At 41.4% G+C, this 18,285-nt stretch overlaps 1 protein-coding gene across 1 annotated transcript in view; it reads left to right on the top strand.

Moving 5' to 3' along the window:
• The window catches only part of vwf (von Willebrand factor), a 119,283-nt gene that overhangs the window by 76,278 nt on the left and 24,720 nt on the right, over nucleotides 1-18,285 (top strand). Inside the window, exons 38-46 of the mRNA XM_078553539.1 lie at nucleotides 468-679; nucleotides 2,705-2,807; nucleotides 4,830-4,904; nucleotides 6,671-6,775; nucleotides 9,458-9,660; nucleotides 10,190-10,339; nucleotides 12,976-13,089; nucleotides 15,525-15,708; nucleotides 18,204-18,244. Of these exons, the coding sequence (XP_078409665.1) occupies nucleotides 468-679; nucleotides 2,705-2,807; nucleotides 4,830-4,904; nucleotides 6,671-6,775; nucleotides 9,458-9,660; nucleotides 10,190-10,339; nucleotides 12,976-13,089; nucleotides 15,525-15,708; nucleotides 18,204-18,244 (1,187 nt within the window). The remainder of the gene's footprint in view (nucleotides 1-467; nucleotides 680-2,704; nucleotides 2,808-4,829; nucleotides 4,905-6,670; nucleotides 6,776-9,457; nucleotides 9,661-10,189; nucleotides 10,340-12,975; nucleotides 13,090-15,524; nucleotides 15,709-18,203; nucleotides 18,245-18,285) is intronic.

Below are 18,285 nucleotides of genomic sequence, written 5' to 3'. Positions count from 1 at the left end.
TAGGAAGGAAGGGGGGGCCCAACCTAAGGGGGTGGCCACCCCGCAATCGGCAAAGGGAAGCCCCCGAAGCATGATTCCCATTCCCTCCCACCCTTTAGCAACTTGATGTGAAAAATTGGCCTTCCTGCTCCCGTTCTGCTGCCCACACCAAACAATTTATGGTGTAGGCAGCAGATTATCAGGGTCAATTGGTTTGATAACAAGCCTAATTGACCCTTAATTGTTCATTTAAAAATGGCGGGCAGGCTGCCGATTCCAGCGGCGCCCCCCCACCCAGCCCCCACCACCCTGCCTATTATGAGGCTGAGCTCGAGGTTGGGTGGGAAGGTGGTGGGATGGGTGGCCACCCATTTTACATGTCCCCCTTGGGAAACATGCCCACTGGGGGCACATAAAATTCAGCACAAAGTTTTACAATTTGCATTTATCCATAGCTGCCTGCCTAAAGTATTATTCCTTACTTTTAGCTATCCATTGCCCCAGCTCGCTCGTATATGAACCTTGTGGGGTAGATTGCATCCGCCATTGTGATAGCATTGTGCAAAAGAACACCACGTCTTGTCTGACTTCTCCAACTGAAGGCTGCTTCTGTCCAGAAGGGAAGGTGCTGTTGAAAGGAAAATGTGTCACTGTTGACGTGTGCGCTCAATGTACTGATGATCAGCAAACCCTTCATCAGGTACAGATATACACTCAAGATGTAAAACTAGGAAACTTGAAACCAACCAAAAACAAAACCAAAATGCTGCAGATGCTAAAATCTGAAATGAAAAAATAAAATGCTAGGAATTCTGAGCTGGTCACACAGAAGCTTGATGAGAGGGACAGTTAGCTGGGGGCAGTTTTAACCTAAACCCAGTTAGGAAACTGATGGGATTGGGTGCAAGCTGGTTTTACACTCAACCTGGTTTTTCTCTCCATGAATGTCAGTGGAGTGTAATATTGGGATGGTTGTAAAATCTGTGATGAGCCAATCACATGGGCATCCCATTCAGCAAGTTAGGTTAAAATTAGCTTCAGCGTTTCAAGTCAATCCTTTTTGCCATCATTAAGTGAATGTTGGCTATGAATTTTCCAATGATTTAATCAAATTCGTTAGCACCAATTTGCTACAAGGGAAAAGGTAGGGAAGTAGATCCATTGGTAAAATATCCTGTATGATGATTGGGGCTGATAAAGGGACTTAAAGAGTTTGGTCAGAACACTAGTTGTGGTTCCTTTATAATTAAAATGCCTGCAATCAATAAAAGGTAGATGGATTAAGAATTTTTCCCTTTGTTATAAATATAGTGGGATCTGTGTATACTCATGTAGGTTTGTGAGACACAGCTGTGTGCGCATTCAAACAAGCTTTTCCTAAGTCAACTCTGAAATTTGTCTGATGTAAAACGTGACATTTTCAAAAACTTTGATGAACACTCCTCTATAATCACGCTATTCTAATGTACAAGTTCCATTTCTGATGTTCTGAGTTCTTAGAAGTTTCAACTGAGTCCCTGAAATGTGAAGACTACTTGATGCTTGAGCCACCTTGGCATTTGGAATTACCTGAAGACTGACCACACTTCACATTGGATCCTTGGCAGCAGACATCTCTTATTTTGGTAGTGCCTCCGAAGACACTGGGGAAAGAGAAAGTGATGTTATATACTGCTGCACCTTAATAGGCTTTGAAAATAAAAAGACAAATGCCACATAATTAATTGGACCTCTAAATATATGCTAATTAGACAAACCAAGAAATGCAAACAAAAAAAAACTTGAACTGTGTACAAATCTGTCTGGAGAATAATCAACAATTTACAGCAGAAGTTCGGAGAGGGGAAGAGAATATGAAGAGAATATAGTGATTGTGGGGCTGTTGCACTGTAAAAGGAGCCAGTTTAATGGGCTAAATGGCTTTTATTACAAACTTTATGGGCCGAATTTTTCCCTCCGTCGGGGTTGTGTGCGGGCACGGTTCCAATCGGAGGCGCGGCGCCATTTTACGTGGGCGGGCCAATTAAGATCCGCCCAGCGTGACGTCCGCACGGAAGCGCTATGCGCTCCCTGTGTGGGCGGAGGGGTGGGATTCCTAAAATCAAGAGTGCGCTCTTTCACGCATGTGCATGAAAGAGTACACTCATCTGCCTGAGGCTAAGTGCAGCCTCAGGGAGATTGGCCCTAAATGTGAAAAAGCTCAAAATAGAAAAATAAAATTTCCCTAACATGTCCCCTCATGTGACAATGTCACATGAGTTGAGACATGTTCATAATTTCCAAAAAAACTTTAAAATGTTTAAAACCCTACATGAAACCTTATCCTGCCCATGGATGAGGTTTTGTGCTTTTTCTACTTCCCGCCAGGGCTCCTGGCCTGCCCGCCAACCTTAAGGTTGGACGGGCAGGTTCACTAATTACTTTAATTGCTCTGTCAATGACCTCAATTGGCCCTTGACAGGTCGGCGGGTGCGCAGCTGATTTTGCTGCACCCCACCTTCCTGAAAATTTAAATGTGGCGTGGTGACATCAGGAGTTCACTTTGTAATGAATTTGAAGATAGAAGGCAAGAGCATGTGATGAAAGAGACAAGAAAACTAAATCAAAGTGAAATGATAACATTGTGTTTTTAACAATGTAACAACAGGATGAACAATGCCTTCAGCATAAAATGTAATGATATTGGGCAGGGCAGGGTTTTTAATATCTTGCTTTTCTTTTTCAGCATTTGGATACTTGGATACCACATGACAAACCTTGCCAGTTGTGCATATGTTTAGACAACAGGCAGATCAACTGCACGAACAGACCATGTCCCACTGTGACAGGTAAAACACAATTCACATCACCAGAAATTCCTCTTGGCATTCAATTGGGTTAATTCAATTGTGTGGCCTTTTTCTGGATATTTTCTAGTCCTTCAAAAAATGCACCTACTCCTGGACTCCAGTTTCTTAAGAAGATTCAACTTTGATGATTAGATATTGTTAAGACCAGTCCCCGGGTGAGGTTCCCCCAATTTGTTATGATAACGGAACAATTGTTATGCTCCCAGGTGAGGAGGGATGAACCGGCTCCCTTTCTTTATTCAACTGCCTCGGTTGGTTGCAACAAGGTTAATTTATAAAGGATCCCTTCTCTCATGGATACCTTTTTTCAGTCCAAATGTATTTATTTTTTAAAAGGAGCCAATTGAACCAGGCTGTCTTGAGTCAAAGAAAGAGTGAGTTTATTAGATACTAAACACGAGGAAAAATAATAAAAATGCAATACACATAAACACAGATTAGAAATGAGAAATTGAGTCCAAAAACAAAAGTTTAAAAATATATACCAATCAGTCCTTTGGCTTGTCCATGAGGAGTAGATAGCGAAATGTTGTGGCCGTTATGTTGGGCTGCTTCGGGTAGCGCTGACTTTGGCAGTTGAGCACTTGGGTTGGAGATTTTTGGTTCTACAGGTTAGCTGAAAGGAGTTGTCCTGTTTCCTTTTCAACTGTGGCTTTGCTGACTTGTGCCTTGCTTCCAACAATCAGAGAGAAATAGTTTTTTTTTAACTTGCAAGTGCAGAGATGCCCAGTTAGTATTCTTCACCTGTGACCTTAACAACACACACACACACACCGGAACAGAACACCAGTCTACACAACTAGGATTTCAGTTGGCTGTTTTAAACTCCTTTCCTTGTGTATTCCTGGAAGAGAAAAACAAACATGTCTTTCGCCCAGATCTGTTTTCTTTTCAACTCAGCTCATGTACACAGTCTGGGATATAACTCAACAGGATGTGGTTCGAGCTGAGATGATAATCATTTTCCATTATCTCTGCAACCACAGGAGATTACCATTCAGTTTGCATTGTACCTTTTTCTTTGAAGTGCCTCCGTCTGAATTAGGCCATGTCACACCTTTACGGTGCGACATTCCATTCTTTCTGAACTAGTTGGTGAAGTAATCCATATAAGAATTTTCCAGCAAGTGGTTACCTTAGAGTCTCAGCCAGCTTTTGCTTGTATGTCCGTGGTCATGACAATATCCAATTATTTCACTAACTTATTTAAAAAGTAGTTATATGCAACACTTTGATAAAATGGCCAAACAACACATACTGAACTGGGAATCATGTTGGCTTTAACCTCAACACTCCAACCTCACATTCTCATTAACCTCACACCCTCATTAACCTCACATTCTCATTAACCTCACACCCTCATTAACCACACACCCTTATTAACTTCGCATCCTCATTAACCTCACATTCTCATTAACCTCACACCCTCATTAACCTCACACCCTCATTAACCTCACACCCTTATTAACTTCACACACTCATTAACCTCACATTCTCATTAACCTCACACCCTCTTTAACCTCACACCTTCATTAACCTCACACACTTATTAACTTTACACCCTCATTAACCTCACACCCTCATTAACCTCACCCCCTCATTAACCTCACCCCCTCATTGACCTCACACCCTCATTGACCTCACACCCTCATTAACCTCACACCCTCATTAACCTCACACCCTCATTGACATCACACCCTCATAGACCTCACACCCTCATTAACCTCACCCCCTCATTAACCTCACACTCTTGTTAAACTCACACTCTCATTAACCTCACCGTCATTAACCTCACTATCATTAGCCTCACATTTTCATTAAGCTCACACTCTCATTAACCTCAACACTCCAAATTTCTGCTTCAATGAACTGACAGGTTTTCCTACATCTTACTGATATTGCAGTCGACAAAGTTCAATCTATCGGACTAAAAAGCAGAAGCTTGTTTTGATTGTTGATTTTGACATTGATGCTTCCTGCTGTTTTCCTCCTTATTTGCAGTCCCAGTGTGTGGGCCGTGTGAAAAACCAATATTACAGCGGAACGCTGATGAGTGCTGTCCACAGTATGTGTGTGGTATGTATGGACATTTCCAGCATTCAGCTGCAGTGTTCAAAGTACATTAATGCTTTATGATATCTGAGCAATAATAGACCACTGCAGTTTGTGTCTTTACACTAGAAAGAGATGGTCAATATTTATATAATGCATGGATTCTTTTTCTTCCTCACTAATTAAGGTAAATTTAGATAATTGTTTCAAAAAGTGCTTAATTTTGAGGTTATATTTTGGATTCAAACGTTGAAATGCATTAGCAAGATATATTGCCTGCACACAACAACTTCTTAATAATTTTATACAAAAAACAATGGTTTACAGAATGATGGAAAGTGCAACATTCACATTATTTTCTTGGCAAGCTTAGATTCTTTAGTAGTGTTATTTTGAAGTCATCCCTCATTGTACATGCAAAGTTTTGTCTTTTTCCACATTATTGTTCCCTATCTTTGTAATCTCCAACCCTTCAAGCCTCTGAGATATCTGCTCCTTCAATTCTGCCTCTTAAGCGTTGCCCATTTTCATCTTTGCACCTTTGGAGTTAGCCCCTTCAGTTGCCTTGGCCTAAACTCTGGAATTCCCTCACTCAACTGCTCCTTCTCTCTACCTCTCTGTTCTTTAAGATGCTACTTAACACCTATCTCTTTGACCAACCTTTAGGTCATAATACCTCCTTATATGACTTGGCGTCAAATTTTATTTGATAATGTTCCTGTGAAGCACTCTAGGGTGTTTTACCATGCTAAATGTGTTGTATCAATGGAGGTTGTTATTGTAAAGGGTATATACTTGAGGCATTGGTAACACAGATGTTAAATCTTTGGTATGATGATCATAGTTTATTAAAAATTGCTGGTTTCTGAACGGTTATGAACTGACAGCAGCACTCCTTGTAAGAAAGGACAAAGACCATGAGAGTATTTAAGCCTCCCTAAAATCTCAACAGAATTTGCAAGTTGTCCATTCCAAATTTAAAATAAATGATCCTCACTGCAATATGCTATCCAAGAACTTGGCCACATCCTTGACATATGACTCATTCTGCAAATCTTTGACAGAGAAAGGACAAGCACAACATTTCTAATACAAAAGCAAAATGCTATGGATGCTTGAGGTCTGAAATAAAAACAGGAAATTCCAGAAAACACTCAGCAGGTCAGCAACATCTGTGGGGAGAGAAACAGAGTTAACATTTCAGGTCAATGACTTTACACAAGAATTGGAAGATATCAAAGATTAACCAGAGTTTATATATGGCCAAGGGAATGGGATAATTTTTAATTTCACTACTGAGTACGAATATATGAACCTTTGATATTCACTCCTTACTAAAGTAGTGCAGAGAGAAGTTTATGATAAATGTGTTATGCAATGATATGTCATTGTCCTATGATATGATTTTAAAGACAAAATATTTTTGGAGAACTTTGTTGCTGAAGCTGTTGTGCTATTTGTTCATGCAGTGCTTTCGTTTAATTAAAGTGTAATAAAGAATAAATTATAGTTCTAAAACAAAAAAACAGAAAATGCTGGAAAAACTCAGCAGGTCTGACAGCATCTGTGGACAGAAAGGTAGAGTTAACGTTTCGAGTCCGTACGACTCTTGAAAGCTCTAAAGAAGTCGTACGGACTCGAAACGTTAACTCTGTCTTTCTCTCCACAGATGCTGTCAGACCTGCTGAGTTTTTCCAGCATTTTCTGTTTCTGTTTCAGATTTCCAGTATCCGTGCTATTTTGCTTTTAAGTTATAGTTTTATATTAATGGATGTTCCACATTTCTGTAGTTTGTGATTTGCTAGACTGTGACCTGACACATCCCCCAAGATGTGAAGATGGAAGTTCTCAATCACTGAAAAATCCAGGCGAATGCAAGCCAATTTATGAATGTGGTGAGTTTTTTGATACGTTAATTGTTTAGCTTTTCTCATTCTATATGTCAGGATTGCAGCTGCACTGGGTGTCGTGTGAAAGGAAATTGTAAACACCTTTGCAAAGTTTTCTTCTGTTTGTTTTGTGATTTCACCAGAAATGTTACACAGAGGAAATCTTCACAAATGCTCTATTGATGTTACTCCATGTAGTGACCAGAGGAAGTATAAGTTTGCAAGTCAGTGCGATGTATTACATCTGTCATTTAACCCTTGCTTTAAATGAAACTTCCTTGCATTGGAAATATATAAGGTATGGATTTTAAAATGAGTTCAGATTTCAGGGGTCATTTTTCACATCTTTCCTACCTTTTGTACGTGGAAACAAGGCTCAGAGCTAGGACTATAACATAAAGTTTTTGAATGTGTGCGTGCCACACAGAGCCTCACCCAGCTGGAGAGCAGAGTGGGGTGGAGTGGGAAATTGTGGACAGCATACCCACAATTTCCCAATATGCACTGTTGGAACGTGAGACTACAATGAACACACATCCATACCAGATGGTTGCTAGCAGTGTATGGTAGATGGTTGACTGTAGATGTTTATGAAGTAGATGGAACACTCCAGTTAGAACTTCTGTGGTGAGCCTACCCTCCCCATAATTGTTCTTCCATTATGTCTGAGTAGTTAACAGTAGTTAGATTATTTTGCTGAAAGGGTGAAAACAGACACTAATTGGGTGCTATGCTAATAAAGCACGCCAAAGTCTGGATTTAACACACAGTTTTGGCCCTGGCTATGGGTTACCATAATTTGAATTTGCCTAGAGGTGCTAAACCAGAAACTTGCAGGTTTGACACTCAAACGCTGATCAGATACACTTTTTGTGGAGCCGTATATGAAGGCTCCTCACACCCGCTTCCACTGAAGGGGTGGAGTATGCAGGGTGGATAGAGGGAGAGGACAGTTTCTTGGTTATGGTGCTGATGGAGAAGGTCCAGAGAAAGGGGGATGGAGTCCATCTCACTCTCCTGTCCCTCTCTCCTTCTTTGTTTGGTCTCATGCCCTCCTCCCATTCCTCACCCAGATCAAGGGGGACTGCTAGCAAGATGCTCATGTCCAAGCACTCCCTATCTCCTGGTGATTCCTATAAGGTGTCCAGTACTTAACTCTTTTTCAGTGAAGCCTTCAGAGTCTTTGTGGAATGAATATTATTCAAATGTTGGTGAAACTATGATAAAGTGTCCCAGAAAACCATGTTTTTCAGAGGTTCTCTTCATAGCTCCAGCAGCAATGAATATGAAATGGTAAATATCCCTTTAAGTAGTGAAATGGACATCAACGCCTTGCTTCCGCCCCAGTCAGATTATTGCTGTTAGGAATGGCAGCTCAAAGCTTAAGCCAACAAAATGCTATGAGTGAGTGAGCACTAGCCAGCATTTTAAGTGGCAACCAAGCCCTCAACAAACTTACGGATCGCCAATCCTAGCGCAGGCTTCAACTCCTTTATCAAGATAGGGCCTTGCCCTAAAAGTGGGCTAAACCAATCTTTCAGCTCAGGACCCCATCTTGGCCATATCAGAGGACCCATAGCATCTGAACAGACTGCCGAAAATTGCGCCCTAAAGCTACAAAGGAAGGCTAACTCCAAAAAACAAGTTAAAAACCATCCAGCTCATTCTATTTTGTGTTTTAAAGTGGTTTTGATGAAAGTTAATAGTATTCAACATGTGATTGTACTCTGGGATTTTATTAACATGGAAAGCAGGCAGGGATGCTGATCAGAATGTTCATGTGACATTGAAACTGCTGAACTCCCTCTCTCTCACCCCTTCTTTCTTTCTCTCTAAGGCACTTTGGTTTCCTTTACCTATTCCCTGGAGTATACAATGTTAGTACACAAGGTCCACAAACTTAAAAAGCCTCAATTAGGGAAAATCAGCTTGGTTGTGAGAAACAAAGTGAATTTCCTTTTGATATTGGCTTTTCTAGCTACTAAAAAAAGCCTCAATCGCCACAGTGATGATAACAATAATTTCAAGTTGCTCTTAATATTGCACCCCTTTTTCTTCACAATTGTCTCTCCAACTCCTTCTTTTCCAGAACCCTGATGCTAGGGTATGTCTCCATCTGTACTTTTAAGCAAGCGGTCATTATTCATGTATGCACAGTGACTGTGAGAATTCATGTCCTCTCTATTCAGTGGAGACCACAGCCACTACCAATTCTGTCATCAGCATATTATCAAATGCATCCACTTCTAGTGAAGTGGTAATGGGATAACAGATTAGAAACTCTGACTAATTTTTTCCTGTCTAGCACAGGGTACTGAAACTAACTGTAGTGCCCCTTCCACTGCACTGCAAGGTCAGATAACTTAGCGTAGACTGGGAAGCAAACCTGGAAGTCCACCACTTGCTGGATAAACTTGAATGAACCACACACTGTGGTGGCAGATTGGATAATTGGGAGAAATGTTGATTACTGCTAAGTTAATGTTGCTGTTTATTGCACCAGTTGGTACATAACAGAAAGCCATCTGCCAAATTTAGTCCTGGAGCATGACTGTACAATTAAGGCTGTGGGGAAACTCTCACATAAAAGTTCTATCTGTTCTGTTGAATGTCTCCAAGAAAGATTCATGCTAAAGGGATTGAAATAGCAGCTTATAAAGACTAATGCAAGTGTTCTACTGCTTTCAGTCTGCAATAGGAACCAATGTGGAGGCAAGCCTGTAACATGCCCACTTCACCGATCACTGTCTGTTATAAAGACTCAGTGTTGTGACAAATACGAATGTGTTTGCAGTTGTAACAATGAAACAGCAAGCTGCCCTACTGGATACTCAGTCACGTCAGTAACAAATGACTGCAACTGCACCACATCCTATTGTGAACCTAATGAGGTAACTGAAGCTATGTATGTTACTGTCTTGAACCTGGTTTTGTATGTGTCTGGAAGTGTATGGGTCTGTGAGGAAATGATACGGATCAGGGTGAGGGTATGTCACTGCAAGGATATGGTACTGTAAAGGCATATTGATGTGGGGAAAATGTTACTGACTGCATGTTATTGTGATGTTAAATTACTGAGTGTACATTACTATGTGAGTATGTAACCAGTGGTGATATATTACCTTAAGCCTAAGTCACTATAAGGGGGATCATCTTTTGCACAGTGGTAGTACTTTGCTCCTGAATCTGAAGGCTGTAGGTTCACTCTGCTACAAGATCTGAACACAAAATCTAGGTTGACACTTCAGTTATGGATAAGATGTTGGTTTAAATGGAGTTTGTTTGTTACTGCGATGGTGTGTTAGTGTGTGGGTGTGTTACTGTGAGAAATATTACTGTATCAACACAATATGTGCTATGCGGTACATTAACATGTTACAATGTTTTGTGTGCATGACATTTGATAATTTCCATGGACAGGTTTGCATTCACAATGGTGTTGTCCATATGACTGGAAGGACCTGGGAGGAGTCTTGCCAGGAATGTGCTTGCACTGACAGGAAGGACAGCATCACAGGGCTTTATGAGGTGCAGTGTCATACTAAAACCTGCAACAAAGATTGTCCAACTGTAAGTATAAGTACATTTGGTATATTTTTAATTACATAGAAGTGGAGGGAAAACTCAAATCTCAATTGTGTTCAGAATTGCTAAACATGTTTCATGGAATGTGCAAGGTATTTGTGGTTTGCAATGTGACAGTCAGATAAAATACAGTTCAATGCTTAATTTAAGCAAATACAAAGCTATCAATATTGGACAAGTGTCAGGACTGAGATTTACAACCAGCATGTATGACACAAGTTGAAGTGCCAGTCCATTATATTTATCTTATTTGATCTAAATAACGGTGACTGCAGCTCAGAAAGTAATTCATCGATTGTGAAGCACACTGGGACATCCTGAAGATGTGATGAGGTGCTAAGTTCTTCAATGTAAGGTTAGTTTCCCTGGAAAGGCACACGGAGCATGTGACAGAGAATCACCTGCATTGGCTTCTCTGCCTGCTCCCTCACCGTTATCTCTTGGGTCCCCCAAGATTTTTCCTTGTCCCTTTTTATTTCTCACCTACATTTTCCAAAAGCACAACATCAGGTTCCACATGTATGCCGACAACGCCCAGCTTTATCTCACTTTTCACTTGTCCGACTACTTGTCTGATATCCAGTACTGGATGAGCAGAAAATTCCTCTAACTAAATATTGGGAAGACCAAAGCCATTGTCTTTGATCTCTGCCTCAAGCTCAGTTCCCCAGCCATTGGCTCCATCCCTCTCCCTGGCCACAGTCTCAAGCTGAACTAGACTATCCACAAACATAGCATCCTATTTCACCCCGAGAAGAGCTTCCGACTCCCTATCTGCTTGATCACCTGCTTCCACCTCTGTAACATCCCCATCTCCAGCCTGTCTCAGATCATCTGCTGCTGAAACCCTCGTCCATTCCTTTGTTACCTCTAGACTTGACTATTCCAGTGCTCACCTGGCAGGCCTCCTATCTTCTACCATCCATAAACAAGAACTCATCCAAAACTCTGCAGCCATATCCAAACTCACACCAAACTCAATTCACTGCTGGTCTTGCAGACTTACCTTGTCTCTTTGTCTGGAAACATCTCAATTTTAAAGCCATTCTTGTTTTTAAATTGCCCCATGGCCTCGCCTCTGCCCATCACTATCACTATCACTATCTCTATCTCTATCTCTATCACTATCTCTATCTCTATCACTATCACTATCACTATCACTATCTCTATCACTATCACTATCACTATCTCTATCTCTATCTCTATCACTATCTCTATCTCTATCACTATCACTATCACTATCACTATCTCTATCACTATCACTATCACTATCTCTATCATTATCACTATCACTATCACTATCACTATCTCTATCACCATCACTATCTCTATCACTACCACTATCTCTATCACTATCACTATCTCTATCACTATCACTATCACTATCGCTATCGCTATCTCTATCACTATCACTATTACCTTCTCTAGCCTTACAACCCTCCGAGGTTTCTGTGCTTCTTCAATTTTGGTCTCTTGTGCACCAACATCCTGGGGCTTACATCAACCAGAAAGTTAATTGGATGAGCCTTATAAATGCTGTGGCTACAAGAGCAGGTCAGAGGCTGGGTATTTTGTGGTGAGTAACCCACCTCCTAACTCTCTAAAGCCTATCCAGCATCCACAAGGCAAAAATCAGGAGTGTGGTGGAATACTCTCCACTTGCCTGGAATGTGTGCAGCTCCAATAATAGTCAAGAAACTTGACACAATTCTAGACAAAGCAGCCTGCTTGATTGACACCCCATCCACCACCTTAAACACTCACTCCCTTCATTGACACACAATGGCAGCAATGTGTACCATTAACAAGATGCACTGCAGGAACTCACCAAAACTCCTTACATAACAGCTTCCAAATCCGCGACCCTTACCACTTAGAGAAACAAGGGCAGCAGATGCAAGAGAACACCACCAGTTGCAAGCTCTGCTCCATGCCACACACCATCCTGACTTGGAACTATATCGCTGTTCCTTCAGTGTCGCTGGGTCACAATCCTGGATCTCCCATCCTAATAGCACTGGGGGTATACCTACACCAGATGGACTGCAGCGGTTCAAGAGAATGGCTCACCACCATTCTCGAGGGAAATTCGGGATAGGCAACAAATGCTGCCCTTCCCTACGACACTTAGATACCATGAACAAGTAAAACTTTTGAAATACCTAATTCTAATTGCTCTTCCATGAGGTGGTTTAGTACTGTTGCAACAGGAAATGGTTGTGTTTGAACAAGCTTTTTCCACATTGGATCTTAAGGACAGGAGACTGGACCTCCATACCATCAGTTTGAGGTATTGGAACATTAGTATCAGAGTTACTCATATTATAACTGACCATGGGACTGCTGACAGTTAACAATATGCAAACATCAAGCAGCAAGTAGGAAGTGGAAAGTGAAGAGCTGCCTGCAGCCTTCATTGGCCATTCCCAAGCATGGCTTCAAATTTTCCTCCCTTCCTACTCATCTGGAGGATGAATCTAACAGATGCATTCAGTTTTCTAACCAGTATTTAGGTTGTCATCCAAAAGGAAGTGTTGCACCTGAGTCAACACCAACTGTGTTTGCTACAAATATGAGCAGAGCTCAGAATGATATCATTAAAAGTACCTTTTCTTCTAAAGGGATACGTCTACAGAGAAGTGGAAGGTGCATGCTGTGGAAAATGCAAGCGCGCAGTCTGTGAAGTAAATGTTTTTGAAAGAGGTGATGCAAATCCACAGAAAGTTGTACACCAAGTGAGTAGATACTGTCCTTTCAGCTAAAAAAATAGCAAGGTAGTTCACTATTCATGTCTGTATACTATTTTGCGTGAGAATTTTACTAAGTTATATTTAGGAGAAGTAAATCCTTAAAACCTGAAATATAAAATAGGAGGAAATACCAAAGCAAGTCACCCAAAATTGGAAAGAGGAAATACATTTAGAAAGTTCTGACATATGGGGATGGAGTTTGTGGTTTTGGTCGGGATCCTGATGTTGAGGTCAAGTGCAGGTCCTGACCCTTCACTGTGTCGGAAATAATCACCCAACAGTGATTTTGCCTTAATTGGCCAATTAGTGGCCAGAGGGTGTGCCCGCTGTCAAATTAAGAACAGTAGACATGGTTTTGAAACTGGAGGGCTGATTGGAAGCCCATGAGCATGTAAAGACCTGCAGCCTGCTGTTGCAGGTAAGGGAGAGAGAGTGCACCTCCATCTTGAGACAGCCTCTCTCTTACCTGCAACAGCAGGCTTCTGAGTTAAAAATAGCCACAGCTATTGGGCCACTGTTGTGGAGGGTAATCCCCTGCACAACGTGACCTGAATCCGCAACTGTGGCCAAGTAGGTGGAGGGGGAAACCCTCAAAGGGTGCCTGGAATGCTTGTCCCCTGCCTGTCACTGGAAGGCTGCCTCTAGACAGCTGCTGTGTTGCCAACGTTGTGAGGGGGCCCACAGGCTGACTGGAAAATTCCAGTTGAACTCTGACCCATGGCCTTAATTGGCCTTTCTCACTGCTTGGGGTGGCTAGCCATACTGCTCCTGATCCAGCCTCCAGGAAAATAGCTTGGATGTGGGATGGTGCCAACAACCTGGCATGTTCGCTGTCAGCACAAAGTTACACACTTGCCTGCCTTTGTTTTCACCCCCATATTGAGGCAAAAAAATGTGCCCTTTCGTTTGCAATTCCGGCTCTTTTCCATCACTTGTGACTCATATTCCCAACAAAATCATAATTTCTATAAGCATGTCCACATCGACTATGACTTAAAATTGGCAGCATAATGCATAATACTACCCAGACAATGAGCTGACAATTGTCCTTTTATCAGAGTGTTTTGCATGAGTTTACATGGGTTGTAAACCATACCCTCCCCTCCATTTCAAGCAATGGTAAATATCACATTGGCCTGGAGTTTGCAGTCAACAGTGAAGGAAAGATGCAGGCTGCCAAATTAGAAAAAAGCTGCTCACAACGTATTTGTGAAGCCTAGAATGTAGATTTCCTCTCCTCTGTCATTTGTTTGAATTCAGTACCTTCTACAGGAGATCTGTGGATCTGAGTATGCAGAATGATCTGCCAATCAGATTGAAGAATTCTCACAGATTGCAAGGCAAGAAGTAAAAGGCAGGGAATATAAATCTCATTTAAATTATTGTACAGGAAGCAAAATAAAGATTGTGACATATACAAGAGATTAAGGGACAAACATAAGTATCAGAACAAAAACTAGTAGAAGTATTTTTTTTAAAAATATGCTTATTTAAAACATACTTCTGAGAGAATGAGACATTAAACTTGTAAAATTAGTTGTTTCAAAACGAAAGAGTTTATCCTGCAGAAATTATGACTTATTACGCCATTGAAAAATCTGCTACTCCTGATTGAACAAGGCTTCGCTAATAGTGGATAAATTGATGACATTCATGACAAATTAGTGATTTCTAAATGATTCCATCTTTGAAGACTGCAACAGCACACCCTCTAGAGGAGCAGGTTATTGCTGACAGCAACTTCTAGATTTCTGTGTTTAACTGTTCAGGTGCTAGAAGTTTCTGTCAATTTTACACTGTGCTAATGGTGAGCACTGGCAACCTCATTGTTCCTACAGCTGCAAATTCTGGGTCATTACGTAGTTCTGATGAAAACAAAGTCAAATTTAAATGCAAATTAAATGATTGCAGAGAAGCAGTGGATGCACAGATGAAACTAGCAATACTGCCTAAGTTGCTTCAAAACAATAAAGAGGACTGAATTTTTAGTGCCTATTCCAATAATTTTTCAATTTAATCAATGATAAATTGGTTTAGCATTTGCACCTAAAGGACAGCCTACAAACAATGCAGTACTTATTTTAGTGGAGTGTCAGCCTACATTATGTGCTTAGGCCATGGATTTGGAACCTTATCTACACCTTCCAACTCAGAGGTCAGAATGCCACTAACTGAACCCAAGCCAATGCCTTCACATTTCAGGGTGCAATGATCAAATGATCAAAGGAAAGTAATTGTTTGCTGCAACAGAAACTTAAAAATCAGCCTATTATAGTATGATCAAACTGATCATTGTTAATGGATGGGAAGGCCAAGTGTGTTAGCAGCATGAAAATTCCAAACTTACCAATCAGGGAAATATCTTTTGGCAGCATGCATCATATGTTTGTGAAGTGTAACTTCCTGCTGTTACCTTGTAGGCTGGAGAGCAATGGACATCCCCGGACAATCCATGTATCACACTGGAATGCATGGAGCTCAGTGGAGAAGTGATTCTGCATAAAAAGAATAAGTCCTGTACCCATATCGATGTACCGAAATGTCCTCTTGGCTATGAGCTGAAGTGTGACAGAGTCATAAATTGTTGCCCAATGTGCCAATGTGGTGAGTTTTTCAAATAGCAGCTCATTACCCTCTGTCTAAATTTTGACTGCTCTTGGCCTTCATGATAAACGCATGATAGGGTTGTTGCTTCATTTCCAGTGGGAACAACAACAATAGCAGTTTGCATTTATATAGCAACTTTAACATAATAAAAGATGCTTGGGTGCTTATTGCAGCACACAATGACCCAACAGCCCATGTTTTCCCTGCCCATTTAAAGAAATAAATGGAATTCACAAGTTGCACTTCCTTGAAGGGCTTTCTGTAAGCACATCTACCTGTTAGGAATTCCAGATTGCAAAATTCGCCCTGCTGTCTAACAGAATGGGTGTTACTATGGCCGTTATTCCAGCTCTGCCGATAGCGGGCATCATCGCGGGTATGATTGGAAAACTTGGAGAGCGGTTGGCTGCTCCCCAAATTTTCCTGTCCTTCCCATGTCGATGTCTGTCGCTGGCAGGGCCGGAAAATCCCGCACTATGTGTATATCTATAAAATCAAAATTGCTACAAAGAACCGGTCCTGGTACTAACTCCTCTATTTTAGATGCCTTTTGGTTATTTGTTTGAACAATGATGGCTACTAGCATCAATGGACAAAGTTAACTGTATCAAGTTATCGAGGATCATACTGTAAGGGGAGGAATTGAGATTCAAAGTTGAAGCTGAGGCACTTCAGGTTAATGATTAGACGTTTGATTTCCAGTTTTCTACAAGGTGATATGAAAAGATAACCCCTTTGTCTCCTTGGAGTTATCTTCCCATTCCCATTCTGCCTCCTTTTTCAATTAACCCATGCACTTCTGCCTGGGAAATGGGAATTCACCTGTCTGATCCTTTGTCACTGGTCATGAGAACATAAACTCTTATGGTTTATGAAGACCACGGGCAGAATTTGTCCCTCGTTGGGCAGGCACACGTCCGACCCAAACGGGAGCTTCCCGACGTCATTGCGCACTCTCGTGATATTTCGCTCAGCGGGTGCATACGAGAGGTGGCACCATGCCCGCTGACAAATAAGAGGCCTATTAAAGTCCTTAATCAATTAATTAAGTCGGATTTTTCGCTGCCCGTCCAACCGTTCGGTTGGCGGGCGGGCGAATAGGCCAAGCAGCCTTTGCATTTTTTTGCAAAACCTCATCCATGGGAGGGATGAGGTTTCAACCAATGATTTTTTAAAAAGCTTTTAAACTCATTTTAACATGTCCCTGCTCCTGTGACAGAGCCACATTGAGGGGACATGTTTCCCTTGTTTTTCCATTCTTTATTTTTCATGTTAAAAATCTTCAGCTTCCTGAGGCAGCTCTGTACTTTCAGGGAGTTTTCACTGAGTGCACCCGCACATATGTGCTGACTTCTGTGCTCACCCTCCCCCATCCACCCCCGGGCAGCACTGAATGTTTCAGCGCGCGATTCACGCTGGCTGGCCATTAACTGGACAACCAGTGTGAAATCGCGGTCGGGACCCAATTGCGGGCAGCGGTGGGTCTTGCGGCCACTCTCGGGCCCACCCGCCGCGCCCACCCGATGAGGTAAAAATCCTGCCCCATGTAATTCTGCTTAGGAGTCTTGAGAGACATTTGGCTACCATTATTAATGCTTTGGACCCTGGGGAAGGAATGTTCTATCATTTCACTGCTGCCTTCCCCTAGGGGAAACAATGGAAGTGATTGCCTGGGTGAACTACACATCTGTGACTGGTTTGATGCATCTGCACACTTCAGGTTGACTTGTGTTTCTGATGTTCTCTGAGGCAATATGGAAGAAGTTGGAGTCATAAGTGTTCAGTTTTGTGATCACATTCCCAACTAGTGACAAGGCATACCTATTGTCAATGTTGTCTATAGGTCAGATTCCAGCAGATAATAATACTGTGAAGTGGAGGCTGTTCTCAAAACATTTCCAGTAGGTGTGCCTGGATTTAAATGGGTAAAAGTGAACCTAACAGCTCGCCCCAGTACAAGTAAACCTGCCTGGCATCCATCAATTTGCCTTCTTCTTTAAGGCCCAATGCTCTTCCAATGCCTGTTTTATGAATTACAATGCGACAATAGAAAAATATATCACTGTAAGTGCTCACTTATTTTGAAGGTCAGTGGGTGCACTCTCATTATTGCCCATTTAATACCCTTGGGCTGAATGAATATTGCATTCTTGGCAAGAAAATCGGCACGTTGCTCCATCAAATGACCTGGTCTTTATTGAATCTCTCAGCCACACTATTGCATCACCATTCTTACCAATTAAAAACCCCGCTCTTGGATCTGGGACCTGTGTTTACATCAGTATTGTAGAAACCAAAATAATCATCAAAGTAGAAATCAAAACAAATTGTATGAATGTAATATTTTCTCACAAATGTTTAATGTTTGAATTGGGCTCTGAACAACAAGGCATACTTTATAACTCACAAAAGTAGATGAACATCATGGTAAATATAGATTTTATTTTACCCTTTAATAATATAAAAAATAATAATCAACATTTATTTTGTAGTTCCAGGCAATGTTTGCATCCTGAATGGAACCAGCATTGGGGTAAGAATATGGATGGTTTTAATGTTTTATTACATTGCACT

The sequence above is a fragment of the Cetorhinus maximus genome, chromosome 12 (genome assembly GCF_964194155.1).
Source record: "Cetorhinus maximus chromosome 12, sCetMax3.hap1.1, whole genome shotgun sequence".
NCBI classification, from domain to species: Eukaryota; Metazoa; Chordata; class Chondrichthyes; order Lamniformes; family Cetorhinidae; genus Cetorhinus; species Cetorhinus maximus.
Note: the sequence above shows the minus strand (reverse complement) of the source record. Positions and strands in the feature narration are given on the sequence as shown.